The sequence below is a fragment of the Trichosurus vulpecula genome, chromosome 1 (assembly GCF_011100635.1).
Source record: "Trichosurus vulpecula isolate mTriVul1 chromosome 1, mTriVul1.pri, whole genome shotgun sequence".
NCBI classification, from domain to species: Eukaryota; Metazoa; Chordata; class Mammalia; order Diprotodontia; family Phalangeridae; genus Trichosurus; species Trichosurus vulpecula.
Genome location: NC_050573.1, coordinates 66,707,492 through 66,725,022, shown reverse-complemented (window position 1 = coordinate 66,725,022; position 17,531 = coordinate 66,707,492). Strand labels below are relative to the sequence as shown.

Below are 17,531 nucleotides of genomic sequence, written 5' to 3'. Positions count from 1 at the left end.
AGAAATATGCTCCACACCTGGGGGGATGCGCCAGCTCTGCCACACCAGCAGTCCTCCTTCCCCAAGAACCCCCAACCTGGACTGGACTTAGCAGGCTGTGCACTCCTGCTGTAATCCACCACTTAATTCCTCCCACCAGGTGGGCCTGGGGCCGGAAACAACTGCAGCTGTAGCTGCCCCACCTCCGCTACCCCGGGGGCCGTGGCCAAACAGTGAACTTGTTCCACTCCCGCAGCTTTTCCCACTAACCTTCTCCGCTGTCTTTGGTGTTTGTGGGTTGAGAAGTCTGGTAACTGCTGCAGCTCACTGATTCAGGGCGCTAGGGCACACTCTGCGCAGCTCCTGGTCTGGTTGGTCCGTGCTGCTCACACTGGGCTCTGCTCCGCTCTGCTCCCAGCTCCGTACTGTATAGACCTCACCCAGAGACCATCCAGGCTGTCCTGGGCTGGGGACCTGCTTCCCTCTGCTGTTTTGTGGATTCTGCAGTTCTAGAATTGGTTCAGAGCCATTTTTTATAGGTTTTTGGAGGGACTCGGCAGGAAGCTCATGCTAGTCCCTGCTTTCTAGCTGCCATCTTGGCTCCGCCCTCCTCTTCTGTTTTTCTTATCTTTGTAGTCCTCATTCTATTTTTTTCCTTTAAAATATCTTTGTTTTGTTGGGTCTCTTGTCAAGTTTCTTTCAGCTAGTTTTACTTTCCTTTACCCCTCTTTGTTTTATGAGAGCACCCCATATCTCTGAATGCTGTGTAAGAGCTTTCTGATAAAAACATGTTGCTTGAAAGCAATAACTTATTTTTGTCTTTGTATCCCCAGTAGCCAGCCTAGTGCCTGACATGTTACAGGCACTCAGTAAATGCCTATTGAATTGAAATAAGACTTTTTAAAGCCCCTTTCATTTTCTTATCATGACATTTGATCTATATATATTATATATAAACTTGTGTTAGGAAATTATTTTAACCCATATCTATGACTTTCTGTCCCATTTATTTATTTATTTGTTTATTTATGCATCAGTGACTTGTTTAGATAGGTAAGAATGGAATTGTTTTAGTTATCAGATCTTTAGATCTTGGCTTTAACAGGTCAGTGGTTTTGACCATACACAGACTTGTGGTTTAGGAATCCCCTCCTTACCCATAATGAAATGAAATCTACCTCGCTGTAACTTTGCCATTAATTCTAGTTTCGTCCCTATCCCTTCTCCCCCTCCGCAGTGCCAAGCAGAAGAGGGACAATCCATCTTCCATATGCCATCACTGTTTTTTTGTTTTGCTTTGTTTTGTTTTTTGATTGGCTATTGTATTTTTATGCTTTTAAGCAGACAAAACTATAAAAAATACCATTTTTGAAAATTATTTTAAATTCATTTGTATCGTCTAAATTTCTTTCAAATTATTCGGATTTTGGGACTATTTAGGATCAATTAGCTTCTAATTTTTTTAAGAGTATTTTTTATTTTCATTTCCAAATTTTCTCCTGCACTCTACCCCCTCTCCTACAAATTGGAGTTACGAAGTCTTTCAGAATTGATTATCTTTATAATATGTCTGTTTATTATGTACATTGTTCTGGTTCTCTTCACTTCATTTTACATCCTTTCACACAACTCTTTTTCTGAAACTCCCCTTCATCATTTCTTAAAATACAAGTTTTCCATCCCTATCATATAACATAACTATTTCGGCCGTTTCCCAATCGATGGGCATCCCCTCAATTTCCCATTATTTGCTACTGCAAAAAGAGCTGCTATAAATATTTTTGTGCATATAGGTCCTTTTCTTTTGTTCCTTTTGATCTCTTTGCTGTATAGACTTTGAGTATTGTTAGGTCAAACTGGTATATATGCAGTCTTGTACCCCTGTAGTCCCAAATTGTTCTCCAGAGTGGTTGAACTAGTTTACAACTCCACCCACAGTGCATTAGTGTACCTATATTACTCCATTCCTACCAGCGTTTGTCATTTTCCTCTTCTGTCATCTTAGCCAATCTGATTGGGCGTGAATTTGTACCTCAGAGTTGTTTTAATTTACATTTCTCTAATTACTAGTGATTTAGAGCATTTTAAAAATATGGCTTATTGATAGCTTTGACTTTTTCTGAAAAGTGCTTGTTTTGTATCCTTTGACCATTTATCATTTGGGGAATGGCTCTTATTTTTATAAATTTGGTTCAGTTCCATATGTTAGAGAAAAGAGACCTTTATCAGAAACTTGCTGTAAAATTTTTCTGCCAGTTTCCTACATTTCTTCTAATTTTGCCTGCATTAGCTTTCTTTTCACAAAACTTGTTTAATGTATTTAATTATCCATTTTACATTCTGTGAATCCTTCTTATCCCTTATTTGGTCACGAACTCTTCCCCTATATATAGAATTGATAGGTAATCTTTTTTCCTAATTTTTTTATGATATTGCCATTTATTTCTAAATCATATGCCCATTTTGAGCTTTTCTTGGTGTTGATGTGAGATATTAGTCTATGATTAGTTTCTGGCAGACTGCTTTCCAGCTTTTTCCAACAATTTTTGTCAAAAATATGACTGCTTGCCCCAATGGTTGGGATCTTTGGTTTTTCAAAGAACTAGGATAACTGTGCTGATGTTTTCCATTGATCAGCCACTTTCTTTCTTATTCAGTACTGAATTGCTTTGATGATTACTGCTGTCACATTTTTTTTTCATTTATTCACTTGATATTATTGACCTTTTTTTTCCTTCAGATATTATATTATTTTTTTCAATAAAGTCAACATCCATGTTAGCATTTTTCAGTGTGAGGAAATCTCCACAAATGATACTGTATGAATATATGGCATTGGGCTTACTAATAGGATATAGTAAATAGTGAAACGTGAGACTTTTCTGGGCAAGTCTCACGTGAGGCTTTTCCATTATCACTGTAACTAAAACATCATCAGTGCATTAAAGATCTTTTCTTGAGCTTTGGGTCCTACAATTATAATTAATAACATGTGAATATATTGACTGTGATAATAGTAATACTGTTGCTTTTTTATCCTTGTCTGATGTCATCTCCATTGCATCATTCCTTTGCTTCGTGAAACCATTGCATCAGCCAATCTCTGTCTCTCCCCAGCAAATCCATAACATCAGGCAGCATTCCAGCACGGGCCCACCTCCTCTACTTTTGGCACCACGGGCATCTGTTCCCAGTGTGCAGATTCAGGGTCAGAGAATTATACAACAGGGTCTCATCCGTGTTACCAATGTCCCCAACACTAGTCTGCTGGTAAATATCCCACAGGTGAGTTCTGAGTTATCTTTATGAAAAATATAATGCTTGATTTAAAGAAACCAGGGTAGAGAGCTGTAACTAGAGTGGGACCCTAGTAGGGCAAAGGGTCCATAAATACATCCAAATTTCATGGATTTAGTTCCTCACTTGGGAGCTAGTGGTTATATTAGGCTCTACTTAGAATAAACTACTTCTGTCTCCTCCCACTTCACCTGTGCAGCCTTTGAATGTTGACTCAAATAACACAATTTCAGCAAAGTTACAGGATATAAAATAACCTCACGTAAATCCTTAGCCTTTCTGCATGTTACCAAAAAATTTAGCAATAAGATTCCCAATACCATGATTCCCAAAATAGTCTTCCCTTGGGGAAAATCACCTATCAAAAGCAAAGATAAGACAATTTAAGCTTCTATTAAGGGACAAACTGGCAAGAAATAACTCTTATTTGTCTACATATTGAAATTAGAAGGTTTTGAATGACTCTATGGCTTGGTATTTTACCTTTTTCACCGGCTTACTCTTGCCAAGGTTACTTGAAATCCATTTTCTTCTTTCCCATCTTCTGTTGGTATAAGTAAGCTGTGCAGTGCTTTTTGTGTAAACACAAAAAGTGAAACGTGATGTGTCATCTAAATAGGGAAATTGAAGATAGAAAACAATGAGTATGCACCTTATTGTACTCCAGAACAGGCAGGTATTAAAATGTTAAAAGCAAGTGGTAAAAAGGTTGGAGGGAAACAGCTGGGCTAGGCGATGATTAAATTATTCCTCTCCATTTTGGACTCTGACTACATTTTAGACAGGACCCCCTTTTCTGTTTAATGTATGAGATCTGAAAGAGGTTTGTGCTTTTTTCTTTGGCTTTTGTTTTATTTTTAAGGCCTCACCAACTTCAATTAAAGGTACAACAGTCACGTCTGCTCAGGGTAATGCAACTACCACCGGTGTTGCATCCATAGTGAATGCCAATGATTCACCAGCCAGCCGGCAAGCTGCTGCAAAACTTGCCCTACGCAAACAGCTGGAAAAGACGCTGTTAGAGATTCCCCCTCCTAAACCACCTGCTCCGGAGATGAATTTTCTACCCAGCGCAGCCAACAATGAATTTATATACCTAGTTGGATTAGAGGAAGTGGTACAGAATCTCTTAGAAACTCAAGGTGAGCTAACAGTTGTGCATGTATGTACTCTTGTTTTCTTGCCCCTGAAATTGCTGTTAAACAAAATGTTTTTGGTGTAGTAGTATTTGGAATGTCATAACTAAGAAACATTCTATAGTCTTTATTGTTGCTATTTACTAGAGAAAACTGATGTCTTAGGATCATAGTCAATACTATAGAAAGAAATACTTGATTTTTTTTTTTTAGAGTAGCTTAGTGCCTCATAATTTTCAGCCTAAGGCAATAAATAATAATGTTTTGGGGGATATCAGAATTCTTTTTCCTGAATCTGTAGAGGATGTGTACATATTATTGTAGGAAAGTATGAAAAACACAGCTAAGAATAAGGATACCTGAGTTCTACCATTAATTTGCTATATCATCTTAAGCAAATCATTGAATCTCACAGCATGCCTAAATTTCCATATCTGCCTTCTGACTTTTATGTTGGTTTTATAAGACTAAAATGAGACTGTAGAAATGGCAGAGCTGAAAAACAACTGAGAACTCATCTAGCCCTTTTCAGTTCATTTTATAAATAAGGAAACAAAAGGCCAGGGAGAAGGAAAGTGGCTTGTCTTCCTAACCTCACATCAAGAAAGCAAGAATAACAAAAACTATAAAACAAACATGTTTAATCAAGCAAAACAAATTCCCACGTTGACCATGTCCAAAAAAGTTTTTTTTTTCCCCTAAGTGTATCCTCTCTCTCTCTCTGGGGATGTATAACATGTTTCTTTGGAATTGTGTTTGGCCATTGCCTTGATCAGAGATCCTACATCTTTTAAGGTTGTTTGTCTTTACATGATTGTTAAAGGTATGAATTGTTCTCCCTATTTTACTCTATTGGTTCATCTAAGTCTTCCCAGATTTCTCTAAAATTATCCTCAGTATCATTCTTATAGCACAAAAGTATTCCATCATATTCCTGTAATGTAACTTGTTCAGCCATTCCCTAATTGATGGGCATCTCCCTCATTTTCTAATTCTTTGCCACCACAAAAAGATCTATTACATATATTTTTGAACATGTTAATCCTGTTTCTCTTTCTCTTAACTATAGGTTTGACAAGTAATTTCTTCCCTTGCTCTTCTGATTTATGATGACCACCCTTTATGTCCAAATCTTATACCCATTTGGAACTTATCTTGGTATACAATATTTATTCAGCATATATTCAGCATAGTTTTTGCCAGATTGCTTTCTTGTTTTTCAGTTTTTGTCAAATGGTGAGCTGTAGTTTGAGATCTGATAGTGGTAGGCCTTTTTCTTTCTCACTTTTTTTCATTTATTTCCTTCATATTCTTGACCTTGTTTTTCCAGATGAATTTTATTATTTTAATTCTATAAAACATTCCTTCAATGGCTTGATTGGTAGGACTCTGAATAAGTACATTATTTTAGTTTTTTTTTTATCATATTAGGTCAGACTACCTGTGAGCAATTAAATTTCTCCAGTTATTTAGATCTGTCTTTATTTGTGTAAGAAGTTTTGTAATTTTATTCATATAGATCTCAGCAGGTAGATTCCCAAGGATTTTTTACTTTATGTAGTTATTTTAATTGTAATGTCTCTTTCTCCATGCTAATTTTTGTTGGTAATGTGCAGAAAGGCTTAGGATTTACATGGATTTATTTTATATCCAGTAGCTTGCTGAAATTGTTCATTGTTTCAATTAGTTTTTTAGTTGACTCTCTAGGATTCTCTAAATAATCATATCATCTGCAAAAAGTTATTTTTTTCTGCCTCTCTTTATTCAGTCAGTTTCTTTTTCTTGACATATTGCTGTAGCTAGCATTTCTAGCACAATATTGAACAGTAATGGTGATAGTAGACAGCCTTGCTTTGCCTTTGATCTAATCAGAAAAGCCTCTAATTTCTGTCCATTACAAATAATGCTGGTTGTAGGTAGATAACTAATCATATTGAAGAAAGCTCCATCTTTTTAACAAGAAAACATGTTATATCTTGTCAAAAAGCTTTTCCTATATCTAATGATAAAATAATGATTTTTGTTGTCCTGGTTACTAATATGATCAATTATATTCATTTTCCCTAAAATCGAACCAGCCTACGCATTCCTGGTATATATCCAGTCTGGTTACAGTGCATATTCTTTATAATCATGGGTTGCTATGGTTGCCTTGCTACTAATATTTTATTATAAAATTTTTATTACATTCATTAGGGATGTTGATCATAGTGTTGTCTGTTTTGACTCTCCCTCGTTTAAGTATCAAGATCATATTTGTGTCATAGAAGTACTTTGGTTTGGTAGGACACCTTCTTTTCATATTTTTCTAACAGTTTATGTGCTATTTGTTGTTCAGTTGATTCAGTTGTGTCTGACTCTGTGTGACCTAATTTAGGGTTTTCTTGGCAAAGATACTGGAGTGGTTTGACATTTCCTTTTCCAGCTCATTTTACAGAAGAAGAACTGAGGCAGACTAGGTTGAATGACTTGCCTAGGGTGACATAGCTAGTAAGTGTCTAAGACTAGATTTGAACTCAGGTCCTCCTGACTCCAAGGCGAGCTGTCTGTCTACTATACCACCTAGATGTCCTTATATGTAGTATTAGGATTGATTTTTCTTTAAATTTATAAATCATCTGGTCTGCATTTTTTTAATGTCTTTTTTTCCTGTGCGAGTTTATTTATGGCTTGTTCAATTTCTTTTTCTAAGACTCAGTGATTTAAATTTTTTTTGAAGGGGGAAGGCAGGGCAATTGGGATTAAATGACTTGCCCAAAGTCACACAGCTAGTAAGTATCTGAGGTCAAATTTGAACTCAGGTCCTCCTGACTCCAGGGCCGGTGCTTATTTAAATTTTATGGTTCTGTTGATCTGGACAGTTTCTATTTTTACAAACATCCATTTCATTTTGAGTGTTAGTTTCATTGGCATTGGTAATTGGGCGAAATAATTCCTAACAGTTTGTTTTATTTCTTCACTTGTTATGGATTCACTTTTTTCATTTTTAGTACTGGTAATTGGTTTTCTTTTTAAAAATCAAGTTAGCTAATGGTTTGTCTTTTTTTTTCTAAAAGCAAGTTATTTGCTTTGTTTTATTAATCTCTTTGATTTTTAGAATTTCTGTTTCAGTGTTTTAATGGGGGGGTTAATTTCTTCATTTTCTAGATTGTTGGTTTGGTTTTTTTTGTTTTTTTTTTTTTGACGCATACCCAATTCATTGAGCATTTCTTTCTTTCCTTTATTGATAAAAATGTTTAGAAATATAAATTCTCTCCTGAGGACTGCTTTGGCTGCATCCCAAAAATATTGGCATATCATTTCATTTTTGTTCCCTAATATATTATTAATTTTTATGAAGGTGCCATGACAAGCTTAAAAATATGCATGGTTTCTTCTTTTTTCATTCATTCTTTAAGAATTTATTCTACTTGTTCCCTCCTCCCATTGCCCACCTTCCTTTTACTCACCTCTTTCACATCTTCCCTTTTCCTCTTTTTTCTGCCATGTATTTTGTGTGTGTGTGTGTACTATTCCCTTTTTTGACCAGTTCACATAAAATTGAGGTTCAGATGTTGCCTACTCCCAACTCTTCCTCCTGGTTTGTATAGACCTCTACTTGAACACTCCAATTATGTGAAATAATTTTCTCTGTCCTTCCTCTTCTATTCCCCACACCGCAGTGTATTCTTTTTTCCCCCTCTCTTTTTAAAAATATAACAGAACCAATCCCACCCTCCCCCCAGGCCTTCTAATTAAACTTCTTCTGTGACCCCCTGATGATGATAGAGTTTCCAAGTGATAGATGTATCATATCCTCATATTAAAATGTAAGCTGTTTGTCCTGTTAGTTTCATATGAGCTCACTCACATTTATTTTTTTTTTGTATTTCTGTTGATTTCTGTGTTTGCATTTCAAAGTTAATACTTCTAGGTCACAGAAGTGGTAAGAAATAAAGAAGGAAAGAATGCTAGTCTTTTGGTACTAAATCTAGTGCTCTTTCTTCTGCAGCGCATAGACTCCTGCCTCCAAATCTAATTCACAATGGCTGAGTCCAGCACCAATCTGCTAGAACTTCTAAGTAGTGGCAAACACAAAGGAAGGTTGAACAGACCCAAACACAGTTCTGAAACTTGTAGAGCTCAGACAAGGAGGGAAATGCTCAGACTTTGCATTGAATCAGATAATTTGGGTGCACTGCCAGCAAGCAGATGCCCAGTCTAAGCTGTCCCTGAGATCATGGAATAATGCCACATTCAGTACCCCTGGAAAGCAGAAGGACTCAAGAAAACAAAAGCCCAGTTCAGATATTGTCTTTAGAATTACATAGACCCCAGTCCTAACAGAAGTAGACTGGAAGAATGAGCAAACACTATAATCCTTTTTTCACAACACTGTATCAGGAAGTGCAAGAGGAATTTTTGTTAGACTCAAACAGATATACTGTTTGAACTGTTTGCTTCCCAAGAGGAGGAAGGAATGTCTTTCAAGCCATACTTTCATACTTCTGGGATCCATGGTTTCATCTGTGTAGGTGTTTTGTTGGATCAAGTTCCCTCTATTTAGCTGACAATCTTTCCAAATTACTATGGCTAAAAAAAATTACCTGGTGGCCAGTCTTGTTGTGATGCCTCTGAAAACATAAGCCTGTCGTTGGACAACAGGCACTCAATTCATTCATCACCTGTCCTCTACGTGTGAACCCTTTCCAGGTTGGTAGGATGTACCAGAGCTCACACTCCAAATTGCTGCTGGGCTTGGCCATCGTCAATCAACTACAAAGTTCTGCATATTGAGAATGAAAGAAACTGTACATTTCCCCTTTGGTTTAAGATTCCTCCCCTGGTTATTCTGCCAGAGGCTTCAGAATGGGCTGGAGGCTGGAACTGAGGCCTTGCTCATCACCTAGGATTAGAGTCACAGAGTTGACTGTTTGCTCCTAAACTTGTGCTTAGTGGAATACACAGCTTAGGGACCCTGGGACACCACCCTAAGCATAGATCCCATTCTCGGTTTTCCCTTTATCTCTGACCCAGAATTGGGTAATGAACAAAAGAATGGGCAGTTGGCATCTATTCCCACGTTCTGCACAAGATTGGAACACTCCATGGATCTGGTACATCTTTTTGTCTGGGTGTACATCCTTAGTCCTCTTTCATTTCCTACATACTGGAATACTCCATGACTGCGCACCCCTGGCCAGATCCTATCCCCATTTCTAAAGACCTTTCTGTCACCTTATTTTACTGTAGGTTGAAACTGTGACTTTTTTCTTAGATTTCCAATTAGTTCTCAATGTAATGTGTTCCCTAGATTTTTGTGGAGAGTTGTATCAAAGTGCTAAGCTGTACTCTGCCATCTTGAATGTACTTCTCTAACATCCTTTCTGGTTCTAACAGTCTTTGAAGCCTGTAAGTCCTTTGAGCAGGACTCTTGGAGATAACCTAAGTAGAATATATGGCATATAAAAGAGTTTCAAAATGAATGCTCATCATAATAATAACTCGTATTTCCATAGTACATAGATGTAAGAAACCTTTTCCTTATAACAGACTTGCGATATGGGTAGTAAGAACATTTTCTGCATTTTATAAAGGAGAAAACAGCCTCGTGGCAGTGAAGTGGTTTGCCCAGAGTTGCCCTACTAGTAAGTGTGGCAGCAGAATTGGAATCCCTACTGGGATTCCAATCTCAGGAACAGCTTAGACTGGGCACCTGCTTGCTGTCAGTGCACCCAAATTATCTGATTCAGTGCAAAGTTTGAGCATTGCCCTTGTCGTCTGAACTCTACAAGTTTTAGAACTGTGTTTGGTCTGTTCAACCTTCCTTTGGTTTTGCCCCTGTTTAGAAAATACTAGACATCTTCATCAAGCTGCCACTCCAAGAACACTGAAAAGAGGGTATTTTTCCAAGGCCAGGGGCATCTTAAATGCTAAATTTGGAGGTAATCAGTAATTCAAACTGTTCCCCATGAATAACCATTTTTTATAAAATAAGAATTTCAGTTTTTAGTCTCATGTCAAGTCAGGAAGGCAATAGATCTAGTGGGAAAAGCACTGGATTTGCCATTGAGACCTGGGTTCAAATTCTGACTCTGATACTACTTATTTATGTGATCCTGAACAAATCACTTCACCTCTTTGGGCATCTGTTTCCTTATCTGAAAAATTGTGGTGACTATACTTTTTACATGATCTAACTCAGTTGTTAAAAAGAGAGTGCTTTATAAACCTTAAAGTGCTACAGAAATTTTTAGACAGATACTTTTTTTTCTTAAGGAAATGTTCTTTGTTGACCTAAGCTTCAAACTAATCTGATTTCCTCAGGCAAAACTTCACCTGCATCTTTATCACATGAGCCCTACATGTGTGCTCAATGTAAGACTGATTTCACCTGCCGATGGCGAGAGGAAAAAAATGGAACCATTATGTGTGAAACTTGTATGACATCAAATCAGAAAAAGGCATTGAAGGCTGAACATACCAATCGTCTAAAGGCTGCTTTTGTGAAGGCTTTGCAGCAAGAGCAAGAGATTGAACAGCGGATATTACAACAGACGTCTTCTCCAGTGCAGACCAAGCCAGAGCCAATGACCCAACATCATTCATTGAAACAGGTACTTCACAACTACCACCAGAGAAACATTGCTTTCTGGACCCTCAATAAGATTTGACTCAATTGTAGGTAACATCAATTGGCACCAGAATGTACCTTGATCCTTCCAGGTATTCTTTTCTGGTCCTTATAGACTAAGATGAGTTCTTCTGTTGTACTCCAGGCTGAGCTTGGAGCAAATTCTCAAGAGTAGTGGAAAGTTTTCAGCCAATTTTGTTGTAGCCAAGTCCAGTACTACTGAACTGGCTTCATTCAGGACATCCCAAGATTGAATTCAAGGGTTATCTTTCATGTGCTGTAAATTGGTCTGAAGGCACCCAGCACTTGATGGATTTTATGTCCACCTAATTTCTATAATGAATTGTTTCAAACCTGGCTTAACCATTGGAAGAGCTTGTTCTGCCTCTCACTGAGTGATATTGCTTTATGTGATATTGAATGTTTGCATTTTTCTCTTTGAAAATACTAATTTGGAATTCAAATGTTGAACTTCAGATTTTCACAATATAGAGGACAAAAGGTGCTACTTCAAAAAATAAAATCTTTTTTGTGAGGGTAAAGTTGAAATACAAAATAAGTACTTATAAGATTTGCTGTAGTGGCCAGTCTAAAGGGTATTGTCTTGAAAGATGTAAAAATAGATATTAAGATGAAACAGTTGATTTCATTATATTTTTGTGGCATATCTCTACCAGGGAATTTGAAGGTCTTTCCCAAATTACACTAATTCTTTGGTTGATAATAATGGTATCCTAAAACCCTTTCTCCTGTCAGGGGAGCAGTGAGACACTGTGATTCAGTTTCTTTATATCTCCATTCTTTCCAGGAATTTTTTCAAAGACCTAAGATTGAACTGTTTACTCTAGGGACTTTTGAGAAAATTTACAACATTAAAATAGTTTTAAAACATTAAGATTTTTAGCACAATTCTTTTCTCTTGAAACTGCAGCATCTTGTATTTTAGGTTCATTGTATTTAGATTTCTAATTGTCCCCAAATTTAATTCATCAAACTTAACAAACACTCACTATATGCAAGGCCCTGTGCTAGGTGGTGGAAATACAAAGAGATACAGTATAGGTCTTACTCTCAAAAATGTTGTAATTTTGTGAGGAGAAGAACAAGGACACAAAAAATATGGTATTACTGTAAGTTATAAATAGAATGTCTAAGCCTAGTGCTATGAGAAATTTGAGGAGAGAGACTTGGACTTGATTAGTAGGTTGCTTTGGTGGTGGTCTAGGAAGTCTTCATGGAACAGGAGGAATTCTGAGTTGAGCCTTGAAAAGGGACTTGAAAAAAATTGAGAAGAGGCAGACAAGTCCTTTCCAGGTATGGAAGATGAACACAGGAGTGAGAGAGAGCTGGTGAGGGCCAGGAGGCAAAGAGGCATGTCATTTGGGCAGAGTATATGACAAGGACTGTGGGATAAGACTACGTCTACAAACAGGCAGAGAGCAGCATTTCTAGGAGGCTCTGTAAACGAGGGTCAGGCTTTGCCAGAGCCCTAGGTGATCTCCTTTTCAGCTACCCTTTTATGTAGGTTATGAAACTATGGCCTAAGTTGGTGTCCTGCTGAGGAGAGGCCTGTAACTGGAGTAGTGGGGCTGTGCTGCAAGCTGCTCTCAGCCCACCCATGATGGCACAAGCCCTTCCTGCCCCACATCTAGGGTGGGCTAATCACTCAAATACAATGTTCTGTCTTTTCTCTTTCCCCTTGCTTGGTATAGGTTCTGAGGTCTCCAGTTTTTAACTGATAGAATACTTTGGACCGGGTTGGGGGTGGGGCGGGGGAGGCCAGCAGAGGAAGGAAGTTCTCATAGTCAAAGTGAGCTTTATGAAGTCCCATGCTCATGCTCCTCCCTTCTGATTGTTTCTTCTCTTATACTAGACTTCTAGCCAGTTGGCCCGAGGCCCCCCTGGGGCTCCCAGAGGAGTCTTACACACATTTAGCCAGTCACCTAAACTGCAAAATACAGCAGCTGCTGCAGCACTTGTTACCAGGCCAGGTAAGCATGCCGAGAGACCTGTCAGCAAGGGCAATGCTACCACCAACTGGAAGAAGACTCCCATCAATACAGGTAGGTTTCTGACATAGTATTTTTGATATATGTTGCTAAAATTTTATTCAATGCACATACATCATCTTCCTCCCTCCCATCCCCATTCAACATATGTGGAACCTTAGACTTTTAGATCTAGAAAGGACTTGGGGATCATCTAAATGCCACCACCCCCCATTTTACAGAGAAGGAAGATGTGGCCCTAAGAAGTACAGTGACTAGCCTAAAGTTACACAGGTGGCAAAGCTAGGATTCATTCCCAGGTATTCAGGCATAAAATCCAGTGCTCTTTTAATTCCATGAGCTAGTCAATTTAGAGATAAAATACCTTGAACCTTTAATACTGAAGGAAAACATGGGTAAGAGAGACAGATGGCCACAATGAGTTAGAGTTCAGGGTAGAGAACAAGAAATCATATACAGAAGGCTAGAAGAAATAGGGCAATGATCTCAGCAGGGTCTGTGATGAGTGAGTACTGCACAGGACTTCTAAATTATCACTTCCTCTCTTAGCCATTTGAAATTTGAATTAATAGATTTATCTATTTGTGTATTTTCAATTCTTTTGAATTGAATGGATCCTTTCCTTAACCCTTTAATGGTCCACCTTGAAGAGAACAATGAGGGAAGACAATGGATTTTCAGAGCTCTGGTACTAAATCAGAGGATATCTTTTCTTTCTACCTGTGTGACCCATGCACTAACCCAACCCCCATCATACACAGTAAAGAAACTTCTTTGGGAACCTTCCCTGTTACTTGGAGATACCATAAACAGAAACTAGGTGACAATTTGTTGGGAATTCTCTAGAGGAAATTTATACTTTAAATAAGGGATCAGACTAGGCTAGATAGAAGAGCTCTGAGACCCCTTCCCAGTCTGAATTGTATAATTTTACATTTACTTTTGGAAGGTAGTAGTATTATCCATTTTATGAATGTCTTTGTGTTGTGCTCCATCAAGCATTTTTTCTACTCTGGAACCAACTAATATACACATCTTCAGTTAAATGATGATTACTATAGCTCTCACATATTTATAGCATGAATCCTTTAGTGGATACATCAATCTAATAAACCCACTCACCTTTACTGTTTACCAAGTAGCATAGTGTTACAACAGGTTTCAAGACCTATTTTCTCACTTTAAAGGGTTTATAGTCCGGCCAGGAAGACAACTTGCAAATAAGAAATCTTGTCATTCTCAAAGAAATGCTTTGGTGCCTGGAGAGCTTGGATTTTGCCATTCGAAATGATGTCTTTTGTAAGAAATTAAAGGATAGAATAAACGCTGAAAAGGATCTTTCTAAGCTGTGTTTATTCTTCTGTGATACATTATTCTTACTAAATTCCAGTTACAAAGAAGGATGAGAGTAGATGAGAACACTTCTGTGGCACTTTAAGGTTTACAAAGCACCTGCATCTCCATAACCCTGGGATGGGGGCAGTGCAGCTGTTAATGTCACCATCTTATATATGAAGAAATGAAATAAATGGAATCCCAGACAAGTGAAATGACTTGTTCATGGTCATACGACTGGTCAATGTCAGAACCAGAATTGGAAACCGGGTCAACTGACTGTGGATATGAGGCTTTTTCCGCTAAATCTCTCCCTAGAAATCTTCAGGGAGAGATTCAGTGACTGCTCAGAGGGACCTGAATCAGGAGTTCCTAACCTCTGAGGGTCTTTCAACTTTTATGCTTTAAATATTCTGATAATTGTTATTTCAACATGATTTATTTCCTTTGTATCCTATGTATTTTTATTTTATGCATTTGAAAACATTGTTTTCATAAGGGATAAGTTTAATCAGACTGCCTTAAGAGCCCATGACTTAAACAAAAATGGTTAAGATTCTCAGCTCTAAGGAGGTCCTTCAAACTCTGATTCTGTTTTTAAGCACTTCCAGTGATATGGTTAACTGCTTACCTTTGCATTCAGCATGGGTGAGATGGATTTTAAACTGTTTGACAGTATCACATTTGGGGAGAGTTTGCCAGGAGCTCATGAAAGGTATGTAATCTACTCTCTGTGGGGTCCTTTTTAAGGAATTGCCTAATGATTTTCTTTTTTTCTGTTTCAGGTGGCACTCTTACTTTTGTTAATCCTAGTTTAGCAGTACATAAAAGTTCTTCAGCATTAGACCGTCAGCGTGAATATCTGTTAGACATGATTCCACCACGATCCATCCCTCAGTCTGCCACATGGAAATAATGCAAAAGCAAAGCCCAAGTGGAAGATTTCCCTCTTTCTGCCATCCCTTTTTTATGCCACAGTACAGTGTGGGACCTGCTTTAGCCCAACAGCTGGATATGTCCTCTCCCCTTTTTTGAAGGAAGCAAGATGACCAATTCTCAACTTCACAGTGCTCCTGCTCTCATGATACGAGAATAACAGCTGGGTTGTGGAAACAGAACTTTTTGATACTTCGGCTAGGAAATTCTCAAGATTGGCTGGTGGTGAAGGGCAGAGGGGGTGGAATCAACATTACTTTGGCTGGGGGGGAAGGTTACATGGGGGTTTTTTGGTTTTGTTTTTTGTCTTTAGTTTCACATCACCAGCACAAAATTGGGACTAAGTGGACTTGTTCTGCCTTTGGTTTCTTTCACGTTAGTACCTTGCCAGTCACAAGAACATGTGAGATGCACTGGAGACCAAGAATGCCCTTGTGTGAATAGTGAAATCGGAACCCAGTGATTACAGATGTGTTTAGTGGGTTGGATTTTATTTTATTTTTTTGTCTCCCCCCATCCTCCCACCCATTTCTGACTGCCTCCCCTCACGGCAATCTTACAGATTGAAATATTTTTTAATCAGCTCGTAATAATGGAGTTAGTGATGAAGAAGTACAAACTCAAGTATTCCAGTTGGTCATGATTCCTCCTGGACCGGTTTGTGCTTGGGAAGGCACCATTAATAGGAACTCATGACATAGACGTCTTATTTTCAGCAGATTTTGTTGGACAGACTTCATGAGGAGCTCGAAGGTCTAGCCCTGAAATTATTGAACGTTGAGCAGCCGCTGCCTCAGCCACATTCCTCCAGCAGAGAGCATGTTGCTTACTTCTAAGTTTCCAGAAACTAGGACATTTATCAAAGAACAAAACAAGAAAAAAACTGAAAAATAAAACAAAACTAGAAACTCAGGAAAGCTGCATGCTATTGAAAAGAGTGAGGAGATAGATTGTGGCAAAGCCAAGAAGGTGGGTTGGGGTGGGGGGAGGGGGGTGGGGGGGTGGGGGATTTTTATTTTGTTTTTCTTTTCCTACTGTTTGTTATTGATGGACAGAACTGTGAGCTATCCTAGTGTGTGCTTTTGTCAGATGTCAGCCGCAAAAGCACCGGATGGGTGTGCTTTAGGTAGTATATGAAAGACTGCCTAGTCCTGAATTTTTTTTTTCTTCCTGCCCACCCATCTCCTTTGGTCCATACATACCAAGCATGTTTCTCTCATCACATCACTTCAGTGTTTCATTTTGGGTAGAGCTGTAGATACCCCACCCTTAAAGTCAGGGTTGCCTACATTGTTAGTTTTGGGTTCTTCCTTTTAGTCCACAGAAACATTGAGAAGGATCTAATCTACTTTTCTTATTTTCTTTCAGATTGTTCTAAAGTGGCAGAAGTTACCTTTTTTTTGTTTTTATTGGTGCCAGAATTAGTTCTGCTATGAATGCATCACAATATATATAAATATGTGTGTGCATGTATATGAATATATGTACACACATATGTACATATGACATATATACAGGTGTATATACAGATATACAAATGTATATATGTACAAACACACAAGTGTGTGAGGGGATTACTGACAGATTTCCACTAGTCTGATTTTCCTGTTGGCCACAGTTAGGTATTTAATTTAAGAACATTCTGTAGGGCATCCCTCTTGAAATCCCAACTATTGCATTCTAATAAAAAGCTCATTTTAACCCCCCCTTCTGTTGTGTGAATAATATCACTGTTTAGATAACTATTTGATATATGCAGTAGAATAGAAAACCTAGTTTTGCAAAATGGTTGGTTTTTTTGTTGTTGTTGTATAAAACCCTAGAATTCACATTTGACCTTTTTTTGAGTGTATGATGAGTTTAGGATGAGCGAGATGGGGGGAAGTGGGGGGGGGTGTGTGTGCCGCAGTTGTTTTCCATTCCAAGTTAGGATGAGGTCTGGGATTTAAGGGATGGAGAAAATACACTTTCAGGAAAACAAAGGTGCATTTTGGCATCATAATATCAAAGTATGCAAGTATTTCTATTCGGGGGGAGGTGAGGGGGGCATTGTGCCTGGCAAATAAATATCTGTCTTATACCCTCTTTGAGCTAACTAGCCATTTCTGTCTTACGATATGAGCCAAATTGTGTGTCTAAGATAGGGGATGTTTTAAAAAAAAAATCCCCAAGCCTCCTGGACTCTAAATGAAGAAAATGTTATTGATTGTGTCTTTTGGTTTTGAA

General features: G+C 38.1%; 1 protein-coding gene across 4 annotated transcripts in view; it reads left to right on the top strand.

The window, feature by feature from the left end:
• GATAD2A (GATA zinc finger domain containing 2A) overlaps nucleotides 1-16,271 on the top strand; it is a 227,434-nt gene extending 211,163 nt beyond the window's left edge. For all 4 annotated transcript variants that reach the window (XM_036738790.1, XM_036738797.1, XM_036738807.1 and 1 more), the window contains 5 exons: nucleotides 3,097-3,264; nucleotides 4,139-4,418; nucleotides 10,719-11,008; nucleotides 12,899-13,088; nucleotides 15,155-16,271. In XM_036738790.1, the coding sequence (XP_036594685.1) occupies nucleotides 3,097-3,264; nucleotides 4,139-4,418; nucleotides 10,719-11,008; nucleotides 12,899-13,088; nucleotides 15,155-15,285 (1,059 nt within the window). In that variant the 3' untranslated portion in view covers nucleotides 15,286-16,271. The remainder of the gene's footprint in view (nucleotides 1-3,096; nucleotides 3,265-4,138; nucleotides 4,419-10,718; nucleotides 11,009-12,898; nucleotides 13,089-15,154) is intronic.
• The last annotated feature ends 1,260 nt before the right edge of the window (nucleotides 16,272-17,531 follow it).